Source organism: Anser brachyrhynchus, assembly GCF_964034855.1.
Source record: "Anser brachyrhynchus genome assembly, chromosome: 19".
NCBI lineage: Eukaryota > Metazoa > Chordata > Aves > Anseriformes > Anatidae > Anser > Anser brachyrhynchus.
The window spans coordinates 203,510-226,394 of record NC_137712.1 but is presented as its reverse complement, the minus strand read 5'-3'; the positions used below and the strand labels follow the sequence as shown (position 1 = coordinate 226,394).

The following is a 22,885-nucleotide window of genomic DNA, read 5'->3' as shown; positions in this document are numbered from 1 at the left end:
ATGTCAGGCAAGAAAAAGCGGAATCACCTTCCGCCTTTTTAGAGAGATTGAAAGAAGCTGCTAAGAAATATACGGATTTAGATGTAGAGACTGAGCAAGCTAAAGCTCAGTTAGCACTCATTTTCCTGGGACAAGCCCAAGAGGATATTAGGAAGAAATTGCAAAAGTTGGAAGGTGCAGATTTGAGAAATTTGGATAGGCTGTTGGAAATAGCCTGGAAAGTGTATAATAACAGAGAAAAGGAAACGACAAAAAGGCAACAACAGAACTTATTAGCAGTAATTCGAGGGAGAGAACATGCAGGATTAAGGGGCAGGGGAAGAGGAAATATTAACGGTCGAGGTAGAGGAACAGGGAGAGGCTACCCGAGCTCAGGGGGAAACCGGCTGGGTCTTAACCAATGTGCCCATTGTAAGGGGGAGGGTCGTTGGAAAAATGAGTGCCCTCTCCGTGGACAGCTGATCGTTGGTGGGGGAAATTCGTTCCGAAACCAAGAAGCGGCCAAGGCGATGGTTCTGGGGGAATATAATAGCTGACTAGGAGATCCGGTAGCAGAAACTAAAGAGCCCTTAGTAAAAATTCAAATAGGAAATAAGGAAGTAAAATTTTTAATTGATACAGGGGCCACATATTCAGTACTCAATAGATTGAGTGGTAAGATAGGGGAAAGGAAAACTACTATTGTAGGTGCCACCGGGAAGGAGGAAATACGGCCGTTCTTACAACCCCTTGATTTACGGTTTGAACGTAAAGAAATTACGCATGAATTTTTATATGTACCAGAATGCCCTATTCCTCTTTTGGGACGGGATTTGTTAACGAAACTAAACGCTACCATAACGTTTGAAGATGGAGAATTGATTATGAGAATCCCGGAATCAAAAGTGGGACAAATATTAATGATTAATATGTTCCTCATATACCAAACATATATGTTCCTCATATACCAAAAGAGGTAGAAAATGCAGTAATGCCTACGATTTGGGAAACAGACGTACCCGGAAAATCGAAAGTAGCCCAGCCAGTAAAAATTGAACTTAAGGAAGGGGCCCGACTGGTACGGATTAAACAGTACCCGTTGAAGCTAGAAGCTAGGCTAAGAATAGTAAAGATTATAGATAAATTTCTTAGCTACCACATTCTGTAAGAATGCAAATCCGAATATAACACCCCAATTTTCCCAGTAAAGAAACCTAATGGGGAATACAGGCTAGTGCAGGACCTTAGGGCAATAAACAAAATAACAAAAGATATTCACCCAGTGGTGGCTAACCCTTATACATTGTTAACATCTGTAAAAGAGAAATATAAGTGGTTTACGGTAATTGATTTAAAAGATGCCTTCTTCTGCATACCCATTGACAAGGATAGTAGAAAACTCTTTGCTTTTGAATGGGAAAATCCACGGAACGGACGAAAGATGCATCTGACCTGGACAAGATTGCCTCAAGGATTCAAGAATAGCCCGACCCTCTTCGGCGGTCAACTAGCTAAAGAAATAGAAGATTGGATTAACCAAGGACAGATTCAGGTACCAAAGGATCGATACCTGCTGTTACAATGTGGACGATATATTAATAGCTACTGAAGGAGAGTCAGAATGTATTCAGGTAACTATTGATATTTTGAATCAATTGGGACTAAATGGGTACAAGGTTTCTAAACAAAAGGCACAAATCGCGTGCACAACAGTAATTTATTTGGGATGTGAAATTTCTCAAGGACAAAGAAAGTTGGGAGTTAACCGAATACAAGCTATTTGTGAAATCCCCGAGCTGTGAAATTTGCATGAACTACGGGCTTTCCTAGGTATGGCTGGGTGGTGCAGACTGTGGGTAATGGACTATGGACTCATAGCAAAGCCCCTCTATGAAACCCAAAAGGCCTGTACATATACCTGGGGAAAGCCACAACAAGAGGCCTTCAAGAACTTAAAGGAAGCCCTGATAAAGGTGCCTGCCTTGGGCTTGCCGGACTTATCAAAGGACTTGCAGCTGTTTGTGCATGAGAGACAACGATTGGCATTAGGAGTACTGACCCAGCGACTTGGAAGCTGGAAAAGACCTGTGGGGTATTTTTCTAAACAATTGGATGCGGTAAGCGCTGGATGGCCCTCGTGTTTAAGGGCCGTGGCAGCCATAGTCCTTTTAATACAGGAAGCCAGGAAGCTCACATTAGGGAAACGAATTGAGGTGTTCGCGCCACATATGGTGACTACGGTATTGGAGCAAAGGGGGGCCATTGGCTATCACCCAGCCGAATGATGAAATATCAAGCTATACTAACTGAGCAAGATGATGTAATCTTAAGAACTACTAACTTATTGAACCCAGCAGTGTTTCTAGGAACAACTACAGAGGAAGGAGACCTCAGTCATGATTGCGTGGAGATCATCGAACATACCTATGCCAGCAGAACAGACTTAAAGGATCAGCCTCTGGGGAGACCGGATTGGGAACTTTTCACGGATGGAAGCAGCTTTGTGGAAAATGCGACTCGTTACGCAGGATACGCAGTAACTACATCAAAGGTAGTGATTGAGGCAAATTCCCTACCTCCGGGAACTTCAGCCCAACGAGCAGAAATAATTGCCCTGACACGAGCCCTGGAACTAAGCGAGGGTAAGAACGTGAATATTTGGACAGATTCAAAATATGCATTCGGGGTAGTTCATGTACATGGGGCATTACGGAAAGAAAGGGGAATGTTATCCTCACAAGGGACTAATATAAAATACCAGGAAGAAATATTGAAATTAATAACAGCTGTACAGAAGCCCCAACAGGTGGCCATAATGCATTGTAAAGCCCATCAAGGAGGGGTGTCAGAGATTGCAGAAGGTAACAGACTGGCAGATTTGACGGCCCGGAAGGTTGCGTGTGAAGTATGGAAAGTAATGACTCTAATTCCATCAAAGGTAGGCCTCTCGTTTTAAATTACCTAAAGACCCAAAGTATTCGGCAGAAGATGAGAGACTTGCGAATTTGATGAAGGCCCAAAAGAATCCTGACAGATGGTATGTGACTACGACAGGGCAACTCATAGTGCCTCCTATAGTAATGCGAGAAATTTTACAAATAAAACATAACGAATGTCACTGGGGTGCAGGAGCAATGGTGACCTATTTGAAACGAGGTGTCATCTCGGTACACATGTTAACAATGGCAAAGCCAGTAATGTCAAAGTGTGAGCTTTGCTTAAAGAATAATCCGGTAGCAAGGAAACATGCTGAGATGGGAAGAACTAGGGCTGGGATAGAGCCTGGAGATTACTGGCAAATAGACTTCGTGGAACTGCCCAAAGCAAGAGGTTATAAATACCTATTGGTAGGGGTTGATACTTTTTCAGGATGGCCGGAGGCCCTTCCCTGTCGCACCAATCAAGCAAAGGAAACGGTAAAATGGTTACTACAGGAAATAATCCCTAGATTTGGTGTACCATTGGGTATTTCTTCAGACAGGGGACCACATTTTATTGCCAATGTGGTTAAGGAGGTTAGTAGGTTACTGGGAATTACCTGGAACTTACATACCCCGTGGAGGCCTCAATCTAGTGGTCAGGTAGAGAGGATGAACCAAACTTTAAAAGGACAATTAAGCAAAATCTGTCAGGAAGCTAAGATACAGTGGCCACAGGCCTTACCAATAGCCTTGCTAAGAATTAGAATAAAGCCAAGAAGTGGGATGTCAGTAAGTCCCTATGAAATCATGGATGGAAAACCTTATGAGTCTCCTGAACCGAACCCGAATATGCATGTTACCGGTAAACAGGATGTATATAATTATGTTTTATCCCTTGGTAAGACTTTAGCTCAACTACGCAGCGTTCTGGTGTGGAACCGACCCCTGGCCTTGGAGAATCCAGTGCATGATATGCAGCCAGGAGACAGAGTCTACATCAAAACTTGGAACGAGGAACCCTTGAAGGAATGGTGGGATGGACCTTACCAAGTTCTACTGGTAACCTTCACCGCTGTCAAGGTAGAAGGGGTAGATGCTTGGATACATTACGCTCGGGTGAAACGAGTACCGAGACTTTGGGAGGCACAGCCACTGGGCCCTACAAAATTAAAGATCCAGAGTATCTGATATGATTGTTTATCAAATTTTGGGAGTGTTTTGGGGTTGGTGGGTACTATCGTATTATAGTGAGACAAATGCTGCTTCTCTGAAAATACCTCAGAAGAAAGAGAATAAGATCGTATATGTTGGGAATAATGCCACTCTGGCCTGCAGGGTCAAAAGTGATTCCCCGATAGATCTGTCTAAAGCCCAGATTGTATGGGAAAAGATTCGAGACCCCCCGCAAGACCCCGATACAATTTACTACAACAAGGGCGGGCATGAGGGATTATGGGAGCACTGGAAAAAGAAAGGATGGGTAAATGAAAAATGTCAAGGGAAAGAAGGAAGTGTAGAGCTGCACCCCCGGAACCTGACTCTCGAAGGCCAAGGAAAGTATAGGTGCTTGGTGAGAATTGGTGAGGATCTGAGAGGAAAAGAGGGCTATGGAATTAGGCCTGGTCATTGTTGTAGGTTACAGGGTAACAGTAGAGCCAATACCAGCTGGACAAGGAACAACGATCCAGTTGAGGAGGATGAGAAACACAAGACAGATATAGGATTGGGAGGCCAGATGACCCTAACAATTAGAGGAGTTACCAGGTAGAACTTAGAAGAATATCAAGGTTCGTATAATAACGGAACTGCTGGAGGATTTAGTAAGATTACAGTCTCCGAAACCAAAAGGAAAAGATCAATTCAGCCTACAACACCAGGAATGCAATGGGTAGTAAAGAATCGAGAAGAAAATCTGATGATAGGTTTGATTAGGGACTTTGCAAAAATGCAGAATGTGAGTCAAGTAACTGCTTGTTTACCTATACCCAAGTAAGCAGGGGACCCTATACCATGGGGCATAATAACATCTTCATTGCCCCAGATTGAGCGGAATAAAACAATTCAATGCAAAGCAGAAAAGACTGTGGAAACGGAAAAGATCGAGGGATATTACAGGGAAAGGGTAATTGCCTACTACTCACAATGCGAAAAGAAAAGAAACTATCAATTCACGAATTTAAACACCGTGAGCAGACAACTAGGATGGTGTGAGTATGATGAGGAACGTACAAAATCACAGGAGAAAGTTAAATGGGAAAGCGAGGAAGTAAGTGAATCAGGAGAATTAGAAGGCTGGGATAGCGCATGGACCATAAGCATACTGCAGAGATATCAATATGGAGGAAATACTCCCTGGTGCATACAGTGGACTGGTAAGACAAATGATAGCCAAAGGGACCAAGAATATATGGCAGATCAGAAGGAAACTAGTAGTCGAGAACGAGTGAAGGCAGTCCCATGGTGGAACTGCACCCAGATCCTGAGTTGCGATACGGACCTGAAAACCATACCTTTACTCCCAGTAAAAATAGCTTTAGCGACCGGATGTGCATGTAGGGGACTGCGAGTCAACGGAAATATAACCAGTCAGAAGAGCAACAAGAGAATCAAGGTAAATTGCAAATATTCAACGATACGGAGTATGGGACACTTCGTATGGGCTGCTAATGATGGAACCTGGACAACACACCTGGAACTAGATGGTCCGGCGAAAGAAATAACACTAGGCTTGCCCACCTTGTGTCCGCTCTGGAAGAAATCTCCTTTTAAAGGGAGTTCGACAAATTTGCGAACTAGAATAAGAAGGGAGGTAGACCAAGATGATGATTGGCAAGACCCCTCAACTGCAATCAGGATAGGATGGGTGATAGAATCACTATTTGCCCCAATAGCAACATACCAGAATAGGGAAATAATATATAGCTTAATGGGCCAAGTAAACAGGTTGGCAAAGGTAACCAAGAAGGGGTTCAAAGATTTAAACTTACAATTACAGGCCACAACCAAAATGACCCTGCAAAACAGAATGGCTCTGGACATGCTTTTGTTAAAAGAGCATGGGGTGTGTGAATATTTGAAAGGCAGAATTGATCATTGCTGTGTACGTATTCCAAATGTAACTACAGATGTGGAAAATGACATATCCCAACTAGTTCATGTGGAACATGAGCTAGAGGAAGAAAAGCAAGAAGCTGAGCAAAATTGGTTGGGAGCAACTTTTGAGGGACTAGGCCTTCATCTGGAAGGATGGCTCAAGTCCCTCCTACAAAGCATTGTGCTGCTGCTAATTGTATTCGCTGCAATGGGAGTAATATTCTCGTGTGTGAAGGGAGAAATAGTTAGGAGCAGTGCATGGAATCGCCGAATAATGAGAGTCCTTACTGGGAATCACCCAGAACACCCTATCCCACTTACTCCACCCCCATCCTATAGTATTAGCGTTAACAAGCAGGCATAGAGGAATCAATAAGATAGTAGACTAACGAAGATGCATTAAGATTATACTTACTAATCTCTATATCAAGTTATACTCACTAACCTCTACTAACCTGATTCAACCTAATAGTAATGAAAATACTTGCTCTCGGTATGAGTGAAGTATTTTCAAAGGGGGGAAATGTTAGTGGAGAGGAGTAGGAGAATCGAACGGATGTTTTATTAATGTCTCTTAGGTGATGGGTCATAAAGTATAATTAAGCATTGCCAAATGTACTTATATTATCAATTAATTTATGTATACTGGGAAGTGTAGGGAGTATATTATCAATTAATCTATGTACACTGGGAGACTTAGGGAGTATACTGAACAGTCAAATGAATCTTTGAAGGGGAACCCTGGGAGGGAACAGGTACAACCTGACCTTGGATAAGGGCCTGGAAATGCTGAAATGAGTTGAAGCAGAACCAAGGAGCGGAAGGAGCATGCGTCGAGTGAGAAAGGTGAAAAGTTTAGCGGAGAGGAAGACTCCTTACTTCATCTGGACGACCACCTGGACGACTGCCAGAGAGTGCCACGCATGTGCAAAGGGGAGGGGAGCTAATTAGAATGGAATGCGAGGCTGATGTTACCACCTGTAATGAATATGTATGTCTTACATAATGATGAAAGTATAAATAATGGCTGGGAAGTAACGGGACTTGAAGCCAGATTTGGGCACCTGCCCCGGCTTCCAGCGCTGAATAAAGCACCTTCATATAATCACTTGGTGGTTATGTGGTTGCTACGCTAACAACCCCAGTAAAACTACCACAGGGGAAGATGTTCAGGTGTTTCCCTCTGAGGGTCTGAGGTGAGGCTGTTTGGGACAGAGGAGCAGTGTGGCAGATGGTCGCTTGCGAATACAGTGGTCATTTTGTCCTTTAGTATTCCCAGGTGGCATGGGTGATGGTGGCCGTTCCTTTCGAGCTTGGATCTAACTTCCAGGTACAGAGGCAAGTGGACTGCTGTTTTGAAACGAAAACATTAAATATGGGGTCACTTCTGTTGTTGAGGGATGGGTGCTAATGCTGTCAGCTGAATGTTTGTCTTCTGACTGTGTTTTCCTTTGTTCAGGCTGAAACGCAGTGTGCAGTACAGGACGTCACAACCCGAGCTACCTCTGGAGTGACTCTTGTGATTGATGAACAGAAGTAGCTGTTATTTTTGGGGTGCGGTTGTCGCTGCACTTACTCTTGATTAGGGAAGCTGAGGCGATTCCAGATAAGAAAGGGTTAAGGAAACTATGGAAACTGTGTATTCTAGCCGACCAGGTCTCAAGGAGGAGCCCTTGGAAGACGCGGACGAATCATGGTATACTGATGGAAGCAGCTTTGTGAAACAAGGACAACGCAAAGCAGGGTATGCGGTGACGACCACTCAACAGGTAATTGAGTCGAAACCATTACCCCCTGGGACGTCTGCTCAGAAAGCAGAAATAATTGCCCTTACGCAGGCATTGGAACTAGCAGCAGGAAAGAAAGTAAATATCTGGACAGACTCTAAGTATGCATTTGGTGTGGTGCATGCACGTGGGGCTATCTGGAAGGAACGAGGATTATTAACGGCCCAAGGAAAACAAATAAAATATGCTGAGGAGATTTTGAAGTTGTTGGAAGCGGTAAAGCACCCAGAGAAGGTGGCTGTTATACATTGCCGGGGACACCAAAAAGGAACCGCTGACTTCGAGGTAGGGAACTGATTGGCTGACCAAGAAGCAAAAAGGGTGGCCGGATTGGCTGAGGCAGAAGCGCTCACTTTAATACCAGACGGTAAAATACAAACTTTAGGTGAAGGACAGGAACCTAGGTACACACGGGAAGATCAAAAGTTAATTGGGGACCTGGGAGGAAAAGCAAGGAGTGATGGATGGGTATACCTGAAAGATAATAGGGTTGTACTACCCTCTAATTTAATATGGCCTACGGTCATGGCAGAACATAATAAGACTCATTGGGGAGCAGACACCTTATATAAAAATCTGAGTCGAGTCTTGGTGGGAAGAAATCTGTATACTACGGTAAAACAAGTAACCCAGCAATGCAGTATTTGTTTGCATCATAACCCTAATACAGAAAATAGGGTAAAGTTCGGAATAATCAGTAAAGGAAACTATCCAGGACAACAATGGCAGATAGATTTTTCAGAACTGCCAAGAAAAGGGGGGTATCGATACTTGTTGGTTTTGACAGATACTTTTTCCGGGTGGCCGGAGGCTTTTCCCTGTCGAACCAACAAGGCAAGAGAAGTGGTTAAGGTTTTACTGAATGAGATAATACCGCATTTCAGAATTCCGGCAGCAATGTCCTCGGATAGAGGCTCTCATTTTTGTGCGCAAATAGTTCAAGAAGTAAGTAAGGTCTTAGGGGTAGACTGGCAACTCCATACCCCTTACAGACCACAGGCAAGCGGACAAGTGGAAAAGATGAATCATCTAATCAAACAACAAATAGCCAAAATAGGACAAGAGACTAATTTATCATGGCCTCAGTCTCTCCCTTTGGCTTTACTTAGAATTAGAGTAAAACCACGGACAAAGGAAAATCTAAGCCCTTTTGAAATATTATACGGAAGACCCTATCAGTTTTTGTTCAGCGGGGAGGACCTGACGCAACTGGGGTCGGGATACTTGTGTAATTATTTAATAGGACTCCAAAAACAGTTGGATCAAATATCTAAAGTTGTCTCAGGAACCAGGGCTAGAGGGCTGGACCAACCAATCCACCCCTTTAAACCTGGGGATTATGTGTATGTAAAAGCATTTGCAGGTCGCCCTTTGGAAGAAAAGTGGACGGGACCATACCAGGTGCTGCTGACAACACATACCGCCATCAAGATTAAGGAGCAAACGGTCTGGATCCATTATTCGAGAGTGAAGAAAGCTCCAAAAGCCCCCTGAAAAGTAACGCTGGGTGACGGTGAACTGAAACTAAAGTTCAGTCAAGCGAAATGAAGACACTATGGTCAGGAGTATTTAGTAATGTAGTTAGCAGAAATTTAGTTAACAGAATTGTTTTATTTCTGTGGCTTATAGTTGTAATTGTGATTCAAGAATTGGAAGGTGCTTCTGTGATGATAGAGAATGGTGGGTGGCCTTGGTCTGAAGCCGTAGAAAAGGCTGAAGACCAGGACCACAGACTAATAATAGATGCACTTAGTATGGCGCAAGATAATGTATCTTTAGCTCTTAGTTGTATACAGATACAGTTATGGATGCAGGCAACGGCTGCCTTGATCATTAGGGAAGGAAGTGAAGGCATTTTTCCGGCTGAAGTCCGAAAGATTGTTTGGGACAATGCCAATGATTTTGAAAAGAAGTTCCAATCTTGGTGGACTCTGGTAAATTTTACCTATGATCCCATTATTAACATGGCTACTGCCTTTGTGCTTACTATACGTAATGCTACAGTTTATGTTATCCACCCCATTATTGCACTAGGATTAAATCATGAGGAAACAGTGCTCTATCCTTCGGAGCATAGAACCTGGGCCCGGATGAAGAACGGGAAATGGCAGTCTGTGAATCTAGAATCATGTGTTACCCAGGAACAACAAGGATTTATTTGTGAGAGCAACACAATTGATGCTCAGGATGTCTGTCTTGACACTGAGCAAGGTGTTTGCCACTTTGAAATTCATCCAAATACTAGTCAAAAGACTGTGCTTGTATATATTGGTCAAGGCTGTGTGTGTTTAAGAACTGCTTGTGCTTTTGTAGAAGTAGATAAGGAAAACATAACTCTACCTAGCAAAAATCATTCTAACTTTTGTATTTCTAACTTTGTTAGAATCATCGGGTGTGATTTTTTTATATTCAGCACCAGTGGTATCCCACCAGTTGATCAAGTCCAACAACACAATGTATCACAAGTTATTACCCACACCTATTGGGATGAACCTCACGCTAGTGAAGCAATTACTTAAACACCAAGACCTGATCAAAATTTTAAAAGGCATTCAGGAAGATGGAGAGAAGACTTTAATCACGGTCCACCATGATACAAAAGAAATAAACAGAGTTTTGCAAAGAGTAAAACAAGACACAGATCATAGCTGGTGGGACAAACTCTTTGGATGGTCGCCAACTGCAACTGGGATTTTGAACACATTGTGTCACCCAATTGTTCTATTGATGTTAGTTGGTATAAGTTTAATATTGTCTTTTGTAATACTTGTTTGGAATTGGAAATTGTTACAACGAATGGCAATATTAGCTTCCCTGACGAAAGTACATGGCAAGGTATTAAGGGATACATATCGTAGAGGCTGGGAAGAAGAATTTTTGTATTCGGAAAGGTCTCTACCGACATAGAGGAAATATAGAAACAAACAAAGGTTCTGTATAAGATTAGTAAGGATAACATTTCATGGGGCTTTGAGGAAATATGGAATAAGTTAACCTCATGGTTACCCAACTTTCAATAGTTAGAACAAGTTTTTACTGATCTGGTTATGTTATTGGTAGTAGGAATATTTGTATGTATGTTACTGCGATACTGCTAATGATAAGGGCATGCAATGCAAAAGAATTTGCATGGGGAAAAGAAAAGGGGGGATTGATTAGGGAAGCTGAGGCGATTCCAGATAAGAAAGGGTTAAGAATGTAACTATTAAAGGAGAACAGAACATTAGGTGTAGGGCAGGAAACAGATGTACGGACAATGTATCTCGAAATAGGACATATACGGGCAATATATCTCGAACAAGACATTGGAATCCAAGATAAGAAAATAATGAGCAGAAGATTCGAAGAAAAAACAGTCCTTGCGGTTAGGAAGAAAGCTAACTCAGCAGAATCCTGACCAAGGGTGAAAAGTACACTGTGAGGAAGACTTATGGCCTTCCTCTCTGAGACCACCGACCACAGCTCGACGACCCCTGCCCAAGACCACCGAGAGGATCTGCGCAGGCGCAGGACACAAAACTGATTAGCATGAGAAGCGAGAGTAGGCGGGGTTAGATAATGAATATGTATAGGCGTTAATAAAATATTAATCACTGTGATGTATAAATTTGGGATGGCTTTTCACTTCGGGATGCACGATAGGCGGAAAGATCCCCTGTGCATCCGGCGCCGTCAATAAAGAATAAATCACTTAAAGAAATTGGATTTATGATCTTTGAATCACTCTACTACATCAAATAGAGTAAAATTCCAGTTTCTCTTTTAGAGGTGCTATAGGTGGCTTCAGAGAACGGGTGGAAGCATCTGCCATGTGGGGTAGGTAAGCGGCTGAGGTAAAGGAGGGCATGAGAGTAACTGTCCTAAGGGCGCAGTGGCTTTTATTGCTGTGGTTGCTTTCTCTTCTGTTTATCAGGTGCCACAGGCAAGGTGGGCTGTGACAGTCTTTAGAATAGGAGCAAAGCAGGTCACTGGAATGCTGTTTGGTTCCTGAGAAAGGTGTTGCAGAGGAAAAAGGTGGTCTGGCGTGGCAGCTCCTGATGGTGGTCTTCTTCAGTAGGTGAAGCGGTGCCTGAAGCCCCATCCTGTGGAGCCTGAGCATGCCTCGCTGAGGATGAAGCCTGCTTTCCAGCAGTTCCCAAAACTGTGTTGAGGCTGAAATGGTGTGTCTGTGTTTGGGTTGGGCTTGCACCTTGGTGAGTGTAGGGATGAGTTTTAAGTTGGTGCAGCAGAGGGCCAGGCTCCGTTGTCCTGTAGTGTGTTTTGACCCATCAGCATAGCCTTTTGGTTTTCAGATAGCCTACTCAAGTACGTGAATTTTTCTGCGAGTGATGTTATTACATGGAATTGGTGACTTTTTTTGATGTGTGATCTGTTATGCTCCTAGATTTTTCTTTCTATCTAAAGAAATGTTAGAGCTAATTCTAGCCGAGAAAAAATCAGTTACTTGCTTGGTCGTATTGTCCTTTCAATATTCAAAGCTGCAGCAAAAGCATGGGGATTGTTGCTTCTAGAAACACCCCAGTTCTCTTGTCTGCAGTCTGCATGCTGTTGAGCTAAACCAGATTTAAAAAAAAAAAAAAAAAACCACAGCTGCTGTTGCTTGTGCTCTTTCTACTTTCTTGTGCTTTGCCCCTCCCCTTTCCCAGGTGGTTGGGTTTGGGTGCTGGGCGGGGCCAAATGGTATATGAGCCCCAGGTATGCCATTAGAGAGTTCATTGTGCCTGGGCTGCTCTTTGGGGTAAGTGTTTTGTTTTTCCTTCAGTCAGTTGCAGGGTTCTTTGGGCTGGTTGGAGTCTATGGATTTCTAGATTTTAAGTGCTTGGAAATCACTTACTAGAGGGATATTTAGCAGAGATTGCTGGCTCACTTGTTTTTGGGATGGCGGGATACACTTGTGTTTTTGGGTTATATTTGAATCTCTGGATGTATCAAGCCACTTGTGTAACTCTCTAGAGGACTAAAAAGAGCTTGATTACACACTACAAGAGGCTTGACCACGTAGGCGCAGTATTACCAAGAGACTGAGCAGGGTCGTATCAGAGTTACCTTTTTCATCTGTAAAGGGTAGGTCTGTGATTGGTGCTGCCCGCCTGGGCACATTTTCATGTGGTGCTGCCTGGGCACATTTTCGTGTGGTGCTGCCCGGGCACATTTGTCTTAGATCGAGCTAACGAGCAGCTGAAGTAAAGCAACTGGGAAGAGAGAGGTATTGCAGCAGGTACGCTGTGGCTGTGAGGTGCATCAGGGTGTGCTTTTCTCTCGTCTCTGCAGGTGCCTGGTGTAGTCTTGGACAGGGAAATCCCCGTGTCACGGAGCAGTGAGGGAAGGTGAGCATGTTGTCAGCCTGGTCGTCCCTTAACCGAAGTGAAGGGGTGTAGTGAGTTTATGTGGCAAGGTTTTGGTAGCAGGGGGCTCTAGGGGTGGCTTCTGTGAGAAGAATCTAGAAGCTGCCCCACATTAGGTAAGGGCCCTGCTGCTGAGCGGAGCCAATAAGTGATGTTGTTTGCACCTCTGTGAGAGCATATTTAAGACAGGAAAAAAAAAAAAACAAACACGCTGGTCCATGCAGCAGCTGGGAGAGCAAGAGAAGTGAGGAACAGCCTTGCAGGCGCCAAGGTCAGTGAAGAAGGAGGGCGAGAGGTACTCCAGGTGCCGGAGCAGAAGTCCCCTGCGGCCTGTGGTGAGGACCATGGTGAAGCAGGCTGTCCCCCTGCAGGCCATGGAGTACCATGGTGGAGCAGGGTTCCAATATTCAAAGCTTTCAATGTTCAAGGATGAAGCAAAAGCATGGGGATTGTTGCTTCTAGAAACACCCCAGTTCTCTTGTCTGCCCTCTGCATGCTGTTGAGCTAAGCCAAATAAATAAATAAACCACAGCTGGTGCTCCTCCTCTTTCTACTTGTGCTTTGCCCCTCCCCTTTCCCAGGTGATTGGCTTTGGGTTCCATGCAGGGCCTAGTGGTAATTGAGTCACAGGCATCCCATCAGAGAGCTCATTGTGCCTGGGCTGCACTTTGGGGTAAGTGCTTTGTTTTTCCTTCAGTCAGTTGCAGGTTTCTTTAGGTGGTTAAGAGTCCATGGACCGATGCATTTCCAGGTAGAGACCGGTACGCCCATCTTTGTGAGGTAACAACTAGTAGGATCTGTTAGAGTAAACCAATCTAGTAATAGGTGCCTGTATTGTATGCAGCTCTTCTTCAGGTGAGTAATTGTTATAGCATGTTTATGGATAGGGTGGCAATCTTACTATGTGTGTTTGCTTTGTGGTTCTGGGTCCCTTATGATTTCTGCAGAATTAAGGCAAATATTATCAAAGTTACAACCTTGATGGCAAAGTGATGGAGCAGGGTTTAGGAGATGAGTATAATTGAAGGAAAAAAAAATTTTGGGAAATGGTGGGGTACGGTTCCTCGACCGCATAAGCGCTGTAGTATTACCAAGAGACTGAGCAGGGTCACCTCTTTCATCTGTAAAGGGTAAGTCTGTGATTTTTCGCGCGGCGCCGCCCGGGCTCGTTTATCTCAGATCAAGCTAACGAGCAGCTGAGGTAAAGGAGCTGGGACGAGGGAGGTATTGCAGCAGGTACGCTGTGGCTGTGAGGTGCCTCAGGGTGTGCTTTTTCTGTCGTCTCTGCAGGTGCTTCGTGCAGTGTTGGACAGGGAAATCCCCGTGTCACGGAGCAGTGAGGGAAGGTGAGCATGTTGTCAGCCTGGTCGTCCCTTAACCGAAGTGAAGGGGTGTAGTGAGTTTATGTGGCAAGGTTTTGGTAGCAGGGGGTTCTAGGGGTGGCTTCTGTGAGAAGAATCTAGAAGCTGCCCCACGTTAGGTAAGGGCCCCGCTGCTGAGCGGAGCCAATAAGCGATGTTGTTTGCGCGTCTGTGAGAGTATATTTAAGACAGGAAAAAAAAAAAATAAAAACACGCTGTGCCACGCATCAGCTGGGAGAGCAAGAGGAGTGAGGAACAGCCTTGCAGGCGCCAAGGTCAGTGAAGAAGGAGGGCGAGAGGTACTCCAGGTGCCGGAGCAGAAGTCCCCTGCGGCCTGTGGTGAGGACCATGGTGAAGCAGGCTGTCCCCCTGCAGGCCATGGAGTACCACGGTGGAGCAGGGTTCCACGCTGCAGCTGGTGGGGGAGACCACGGTGCAGAAGGTGGACCTGCACTGTCTGAGGCTGCGGCCTGTGGAAGACCCTTGCCGGAGCAGATTCCGGGCCGGACCTGTAGACCGTGGAGAAGAGATCCTGCAGGAGCAGGTGAGCTGGCAAGCTGGCAGGAACTGCTGCCCGTGGGGGACCCAGGTTGGAGCAGTTTGCTCCTTGAGGGGTGGACCCCGTGGAATGGACCTACGTCTGGAGCAGTTCTTGAAAAGCCGCTGCCTGTGGGAAGGCCATGCTAGATCAGTTCACCAAGGACTGCATCCTGTGGGAGGAACCCCACAGCACAGGGGACGAGGGCGTCCGAGAAGGAGTGGCGGCGAAGAAGCGCTATAGACTGACCATAAACACCGGTCACCTGCACCGCTGGGGGGGAGAAGTCGGAAGAGGGTGGTTGGGGGGGGGAAGGTGCTTTTGGTTGCTTTCCTTCGTATCTCGCTTCTCTACATCGTGTAGTAATAAGCAATAAATCTTTCTGTCTTCCTATGCTGAGTGTGTTTTGCCTGTCACTATATTTACTGTGTAATCTCCTCGTCCTTATCTCAACCCTTGAGCCCTTTTCATCATATTTTTTCCCTGTTATTCTTTGAGGAGGGGGAGTGAGAGAGTTATTGTGGTGGAGCTCGGTTGCCCACCCCAGTAAAACTACCACAGGGGAAGATGTTCAGGTGTTTCCCTCTGAGGGTCTGAGGTGAGGCTGTTTGGGACAGAGGAGCAGTGTGGCAGGTGGTCGCTTGCGAATACAGTGGTCATTTTGTCCCTAAGTATTTTCAGGTGGCATGGGTGATGGTGGCCGTTCCTTTCGAGCTTGGATCTAACTTCCAGGTACAGAGGCAAGTGGACTGCTGTTTTGAAACGAAAACATTAAATATGGGGTCACTTCTGTTGTTGAGGGATGGGTGCTAATGCTGTCAGCTGAATGTTTGTCTTCTGACTGTGTTTTCCTTTGTTCAGGCTGAAACGCAGTGTGCAGTACATGACGTCACGACCCGAGCTACCTCTGGAGTGACTCTGGTGAGTGATGAACAGAGGTAGCTGTTATTTTTGGGGTGCGGTTGTCGCTGCACTTACTCTACTACATCAAATAGAGTAAAATTCCAGTTTCTCTTTTAGAGGTGCTATAGGTGGCTTCAGAGAACGGGTGGAAGCATCTGCCATGTGGGGTAGGTAAGCGGCTGAGGTAAAGGAGGGGATGAGAGTAACTGTCCTAAGGGTGCAGTGGCTTTTATTGCTGTGGTTGCTTTCTCTTCTGCTTATCAGGTGCCACAGGCAAGGTGGGCCGTGATAGTCTTTAGAATAGGAGCAAAGCAGGTCACTGGAATGCTGTTTGGTTCCTGAGAAAGGTGTTGTAGAGGAGAAAAGCTTTCAATATTCAAAGCTGAAGCAAAAATAAATAAACCACAGCTGCTGCTTCTCCTCTTTCTACTTGTGCTTTGCCCCTCCCCTTTCCCAGGTGATTGGCTTTGGGTTCCATGCAGGGCCTAGTGGTAATTGAGTCACAGGCATCCCATCAGAGAGCTCATTGTGCCTGGGCTGCACTTTGGGGTAAGTGCTTTGTTTTTCCTTCAGTCAGTTGCAGGTTTCTTTAGGTGGTTAAGAGTCCATGGACCGATGCGTTTCCAAGTAGAGACCGGTACGCCCATCTTTGTGAGGTAACAACTAGTAGGATCTGTTAGAGTAAACCAATCTAGTAATAGGTGCCTGTATTGTATGCAGCTCTTCTTCAGGTGAGTAATTGTTATAGCATGTTTACGGATAGGATGTCAATGTTACTTTGTGTGTTTGCTTTGTGGTTCTGGGTCCCTTATGATTTCTGCAGAATTAAGGCAAATATTATCAAAGTTACAACCTTGATGGCAAAGTGATGGAGCAGGGTTTAGGAGATAATTATAATTGAAGCTCCCTGTATAAGCATGTATCTGAAAAGAGCAGCAGTAGGCGTGTGAGGGGTGGTCTTTTTCAGGGTTAGGGACAGTTTGTTATAGTTTTGGAGCTTTTGCCTGCGGTTTGGGTGGCTGTAGAGTCTTTAGACGTTGCAGCCTTCTAGATTTTAAGTGCTTGGAATTCACGTAATAGAGGTGTGCTTAGGAGGTGTTGCCGGCTAACTCGTTTTTAAGAAATGGTGGGGTACGGTTCCTCGACTGCATAAGCGCTGTAGTATTACCAAGAGACTGAGCAGGGTCACCTTTTTCATCTGTAAAGGGTAAGTCTGTGATTACCCCTGTTGGGGCTGCTGTGCATTCATGGCCTTTTGGTATTTGTGGACCTGATGGTGTTTTTTTTTTTCTGGCTCTCGTCTCTGTGTTTGAGTCCTGTGCAAGGAGCTGTACTGTTTGTGTGTCCATCACGGATATGACCTCCTATTTTTGTTTCTTGTAGCCCAGGGCATGGGCACGGACACTTGAATGAGGCACGAGGGTGAGTAGACAGCAGTGTGGGCCCTGAGTTGGTCAGTGGATTGTGTTAGTCTGTTTTGCCTGTTACGCAGGCTTTGGAAGCACCTTGCGACAGCAGAGTACATCTCCTGCCACGTTCCTGAGGTGCGCCAGGCGTCAGCGGTTCCAGTTCCTGAAATGCTGGAGATGCTCGGAGCACAAGAGGAGCTGGGAGCGTGATGCATCTCCTTGGGATGTTATGTGAGCGAAGCGGTGGTACTGGGTGGGGGAACGTGGGTCTGGGGCTTCTTGGCTGTTGGGGTAGGGGAGGAAAGAAGAGGAGTGGGTATAGACTGTTTTGTGGATTGTCATTTTTGTTTGTTCTTTCTCCTTGGTCTAAGCTACGTGACCTTGGCTCAGCACAGTAAATGGAAGCGCTAAGCCTGGATCGGGAGGGTGAATGGAGTACAGTTGGAAAAAGGGCATTGTTTTTGGTTTGGTAGTCTATTGGTCCCACCTCTGGGTGACTCCTCTTTTCCGGGGACGAAGAAGATACTGGGAACATCCTAGTTGGCCTCTGTGGTCCACCTTGAGGACGGATTGTGACCCCTGAGAATTAAGTCCAGGGGCAAATACTGTGTGTTTGGGGGTGGTAGGCAGGGGAAGGCGGGCAGTTGTTTCGAGTTGGTCTATCTGACTTCAGTAGCAGAGCAGGTCAGTGGACTACTGTTTTGTTTTTGAGGTGGGTGTTTCACTAGAAGAGGTTTAGCTGGTGTGCCAGTGCCTGATGGCACTTTATTTCTGCAGGTGAAGAGGAGCCTCGTGCTGGAAGCAATGTCCTGGCTAGCCTTCGTGCTCCTTGATGAGGATGGAACCTGCCTCCCATCGTTCCCAAGCTAAGTTGTGGGGCAAGTGCTATGTTTGCTTTCGGGTTTTGAATGCACACATAGGGCGAGGGTCTGTGCTTTTAAGTCATTGCTGTGGATGGGGCCTTTTAGGATTGATCACGGTCAGACAGTGTGTGGGGGCGTGGGATTCTGTCAGGTAGGGCTTGAGCACGTGCCAGGCAGGGCAGTTCCAGCTTGGTGTCTGTGTTCTGTGTTGTCTGTGCTGTGCTGTTGCTCCTGGTGCTTGGCAGCCCCTGGGGAAGCCATCCTGAGGGTGTTGAACACTTGACCTCACTGGAATAATGCTGATGCTCAATCGGAAGCTGAGCATTTCTTGTCTTGCAGTGGGAGCCTAAAGAGATCATTTCTTCTGTGCGTGTAATTTTTTTTGTATCAAATGTTTCTTGATGTGATGATCATATGTTACGTGCTCCTCAGGTCTTGATATCCTCATTGCCTTTTTCCACTGGACAGATTAGATAGGCAACTTGTTAGCCACACCAAAGGTCCTAAATGCTTGTTTCATCATCGTAGGGCTGATCTGAGCACTTCTTGACTGGCAGTCGCAGCTTAAAGCGCAGATGTGTTTCAGGTCTTGTGCATCATATTCGGTTTCTGATCGCGTCTGTTTCCATCCTCACTCTTGCAGAAGTCATCTGGGTCGCATCAGGAGCGCTTGCTTGGGAATTCATTTCCTAAGAGATTTCTTCTGGGGTTTGCACTCCCCATCCTTCTGGTCTCTTGCCTTGAAGGCAGGCTTTTTATGCCTCCATCATCCCAGTTCTGGCAGTTGCTTCCAGTCACAGGTCGTGACATTTGAGTCTCTCCTTGGGTCTGCTGCTGCAGAGCACCTGTTCTGACTTGCTGTTGTTGTAGGGCTTCCCTCTGGGAGTCCTTTTTTTTTGCGCCTTGTGTTCTGTGTTTTGTTCGTAATGTTTGTAGCGTGCCTGTGTGTGTGTGTGTGTGTGTGTTTGGCCTGGAGCTGTCCTGCCTGGCAGTTAGTGATGGTAGCTACCGTGACGGTGTACTAATACATTGTCCGGACTGTTTTGGCAAAGACATCCGGTCTGCCTCTGGGCACGTACTGAAGGGCAGCTGGCACAGAGTCATCTCTGTGGTGTTTGGCAAATGTGGAGGGGGAGACCTGAGCTGCTTGCGAGCAGCTGTTCGCATAGTGCTTGAGTAGTGCTAGAGGAGAGGTCTGTCATTGAATCTTGAAAGCTCGCAGATGTGGAGTGTTTTTTTTTTTTCTCCAGTCGTAGATAAACCTTAGGAGGAACCGGTCAAAGGAAAGAGCTCCTTCTGGAGCTGTCAAGCTCTCGTTCGGCAGCTCGGTGACTGGCTTGATCTACTTCTGAGGTGCTGAGGCAAGTTGTCTGCTGTTTTGAAACAATAACATTGGAAATGGGGTCCCTTGTGTTGTTGAGGGATGGGTGCTAATGCTGGCAGCTGAATGATTGTCTTCTGACTGTTTTCGTTTGTTAAAGCTGAAGCACAGCGTACAACCTGGGACGTAACACCCAGAGCTGCCTCTGGCAAGGTGAGCGATGAACAGATTTAGCAGTTAAAGTTGGTTTGTGGTTTTCACTGTCACTCTGTGTCCCCTCTTTTCTGTTTTAGAGGTGTTGTAGCTGGCTTAAGAGGGCAGATGGAAGCATCTGCCTCGGGGTAGGTAAGCGGGTAGAGGTAAGGCAGCAGATGAGAGTAACTGTCCTAGCTGTGCTGCGGCTTTGGATGCTGCCTTGGCCTATGCTTTTCTTCCTGTTTCACAGGTGTCTCGCACAGGCTCAAAGGAGCAAACTGCATTCTGAAGAGCTGCGTAAGTAGGGGGGCTGCTGATGAGCTGGGTTGGAGCGGAATGGCCAAGTTGCGCAAGGTGACTATGAAATGTCTCTGTCTTGCTTTGCAGGTGCCATGGCAGGCTCTACACAGAAGTGGCTGAGGACTTGAGATGAGGCTGGAGAGTGACAAGGAGCAGCACGTGCAGGGATGGTTTTCAAGCGCTGCGGTTGCTTTCTCTTCTGTTGATCAGGTGCCACAGGCAAGGTGGGCTGTGACATCAGTCTTTAGAATTGGAGCAAAGCGGGTCACTTGAATGCCGCAGGGCATCTGAGAAGGGTGTTTTAACAGGAAAAGTTCGTCTGGCGTGGCGGCGTCTGATGGCAGTGTGTTTCCACAGGTGAAGAGGTGCCTGGAGCCCCATCTCATCTAGCCTGCGTGTGTCTTGATGATAAAGCCTGCTTTCCAGCAGTCCCGAAAGCTAAGTTTGACCTGAAATGCCCTGTCTGTGTCTTGGGTATGGTTGTACCTTGGCGTGTGTGTGATACGTGCCTGGGGAGGGCTTTTAAATCAGTGCAGCAGAGGAACAGGATCCAGTAACAACTGGATAAAGAGGCCCTGGGTTCATCCTTTTCAGCCTAGCGTGTGCCAGGCAGGGCAGTTCCAGCATGTGTTCTGTGGTGTATGTTTGTTTCTGTACTATAGTATCCATTTATCAGGTCTTGTTCCCATAGTTCTTGGCTTCTGCAGTGCTTGCTGAGCACCATATCATGGGTCTTAAATGTATTGTCTTGGTGGCATGGGACTAGTAATGAAGTGTTTCTTGTCTTTCATCGGGACTTCAAAAGGCTGATCTCTCTGAAGAGCTTGACGTTGTCTACATTTCTTGATGGTAGCCATCATGGCCCTCAGTCTTGGGCTTGTGTGTGTTCATGTTCATGTACGGTTTGGGAGCCTGGCTCCATGTGGTTTGGGGTCCTGGTTCTGTGGTTTTGGACTAATGTTTCTGGTTTGGGGTGTGGGGGGGTGGCTCCCTGCATGGCGCAGGTCTGCTGCGGCCCGCCTTGCTGCTGTGTGGTGCCGGCCCAGCCGAGTTGGAGCATGTGAGCAGCTGAAGGAAAAGAGCTAGTGAAAGAGGTATTGCAGCAGGTAGGTTGTGCCTGTGAGGTGCCTGAGGATCTGCCTTTTCTTTTTTTTCTTTTGTGGGTGCTTCCTGCAGCCTTGGAGAGTTGAATCCCCACATTGTGGAGTGCTGAGGAAAAACAAGAGGGTCATCAGCCCAGTTAGTGTTCTTAAGCAAGGTCCCATTAAGGAAAGTCTTTGAAGTGCTTCCCCTCTGTTTTAGCAGGTGCTGCGGCAGGCCTTCCTCAGAATCTGCTGAGGGTCTGAGGTGAGGCTGGGTGGGGTAGAGAAGCAGTGTGGTGGGTGATTACTTGAGAACACAACGATCATTTTATCTCTGTTTTCCCAGGTCGTGTGGGTGATACTGGCTGTGCTGTTGGAGCTTGGACTCAGAGAGGAACGGGTGAGCACAACGGTATGTTGCTTCAGTGGTAGTCAGTATTGCGGAGGAGGTGGGCATCATGGCCGGTGTGCTAGTGAGTGCTGGTACGCTGTTTTTGCAGATGATGATAAGCCCGGCAATGGACTAAGACGTCTCTCAGTGCCTGTGCATTTCTTGAGGTGGAAGGAATTTACCATCCAGCAATCTGAGAGCTAAGTTGAGGGGCACCTGTTATTTGCATATGTGGTGTGGCTGATGGGAGCTGGGAGCCGGAGCAGCATGGAGCCAGCCGGCTGAATATACTTGGTGACACTGTGAGGGTGGTTTAGGCTGGGTCACCTTCAGGCTGCTTGAGGCTGGGTCTCCAGGCTAATAGAAGGAGGAGGGGGTATTTGGTAGTGTGAGTGTATGTGCCAGGCAGGACAGTTCCCATCTGTTTATTTGTCTTGTAGTGCTGCTTCTGCAGTGTGTGTTCTGTGTCATGCACTCCTCAGGTCTTGATATCCTCATTGCTTTTTGCTCTGGACTGTCTAGACAGGCAACTTGGTAGCCGTGCCAAAGGTCCTAAATGCTTGTTTCGTCATCATGGGTCTGATCCGAGCACTTCTTGTCTTGCAGTTGCAGCTTAAAGCGCAGATGTGTTTCAGGTCTTGTGCATCATATTCGGTTTCTGATCGCGTCTGTTTCCATCCTCACTCTTGCAGAAGTCATCTGGGTCGCATCAGGAGCGCTTGCTTGGGAATTCATTTCCTAAGAGATTTCTTCTGGGGTTTGCACTCCCCATCCTTCTGGTCTCTTGCCTTGAAGGCAGGCTTTTTATGCCTCTATCATCCCAGTTCTGGCAGTTGCTTCCAGTCACAGGTCGTGACATTTGAGTCTCTCCTTGGGTCTGCTGCAGAGCACCTGTTCTGACTTGCTGTAGGGCTTCCCTCTGGGAGTCCTTTTTTTTTGCGCCTTGTGTTCTGTGTTTTGTTCGTAATGTTTGTAGCGTGCCTGTGTGTTTGGCCTGGAGCTGTCCTGCCAGGCAGTTAGTGATGGTAGCTAACGTGGCGGTGTACTAATACATTGTCTGGACTGTTTTGGCAAAGACATCCGGTCTGCCTCTGGGCACGTACTGAAGGGCAGCTGGCACAGAGTCATCTCCATGGTGTTTGGCAAATGTGGAGGGGGAGACCTGAGCTGCTTGCGAGCAGCTGTTTGCATAGTGCTTGAGTAGTGCTAGAGGAGAGGTCTGTCATTGAATCTTGAAAGCTCGCAGATGTGGGGTTTTGATTTGTTTATTTGTATTTCTTTCCCCTCCCCAGTAGGAGGGGTAAACCTTAGGAGGAACTGGTCACAGGAAAGAGCTCCTTTTGGAACTGTCAAGGACTTGGTAGGCAACCCGGTGACTGGCTTGATCTACTTTCCAG

At 46.4% G+C, this 22,885-nt stretch overlaps 1 protein-coding gene and 1 long non-coding RNA gene across 2 annotated transcripts in view; both read left to right on the top strand.

Annotated features, from left to right (window-relative positions):
• Positions 1–17,344, top strand: part of LOC308180333 (uncharacterized protein) — a 23,391-nt gene extending 6,047 nt beyond the window's left edge. Inside the window, exons 4-10 of the mRNA XM_080561757.1 lie at positions 3,804–3,989; positions 7,264–7,323; positions 7,453–7,512; positions 14,416–14,471; positions 14,862–15,756; positions 15,886–15,945; positions 16,045–17,344. Coding sequence (XP_080417883.1) covers positions 3,873–3,989; positions 7,264–7,323; positions 7,453–7,512; positions 14,416–14,471; positions 14,862–15,267 — 699 coding nt within the window. The 5' untranslated portion in view covers positions 3,804–3,872 and the 3' untranslated portion in view covers positions 15,268–15,756; positions 15,886–15,945; positions 16,045–17,344. The remainder of the gene's footprint in view (positions 1–3,803; positions 3,990–7,263; positions 7,324–7,452; positions 7,513–14,415; positions 14,472–14,861; positions 15,757–15,885; positions 15,946–16,044) is intronic.
• LOC308180334 lies at positions 112–22,885 on the top strand. Its single transcript, XR_013940900.1, has 4 exons — positions 112–2,917; positions 19,450–20,012; positions 20,103–20,239; positions 20,373–22,885. It is a non-coding gene; the product is annotated as an uncharacterized lncRNA (long non-coding RNA).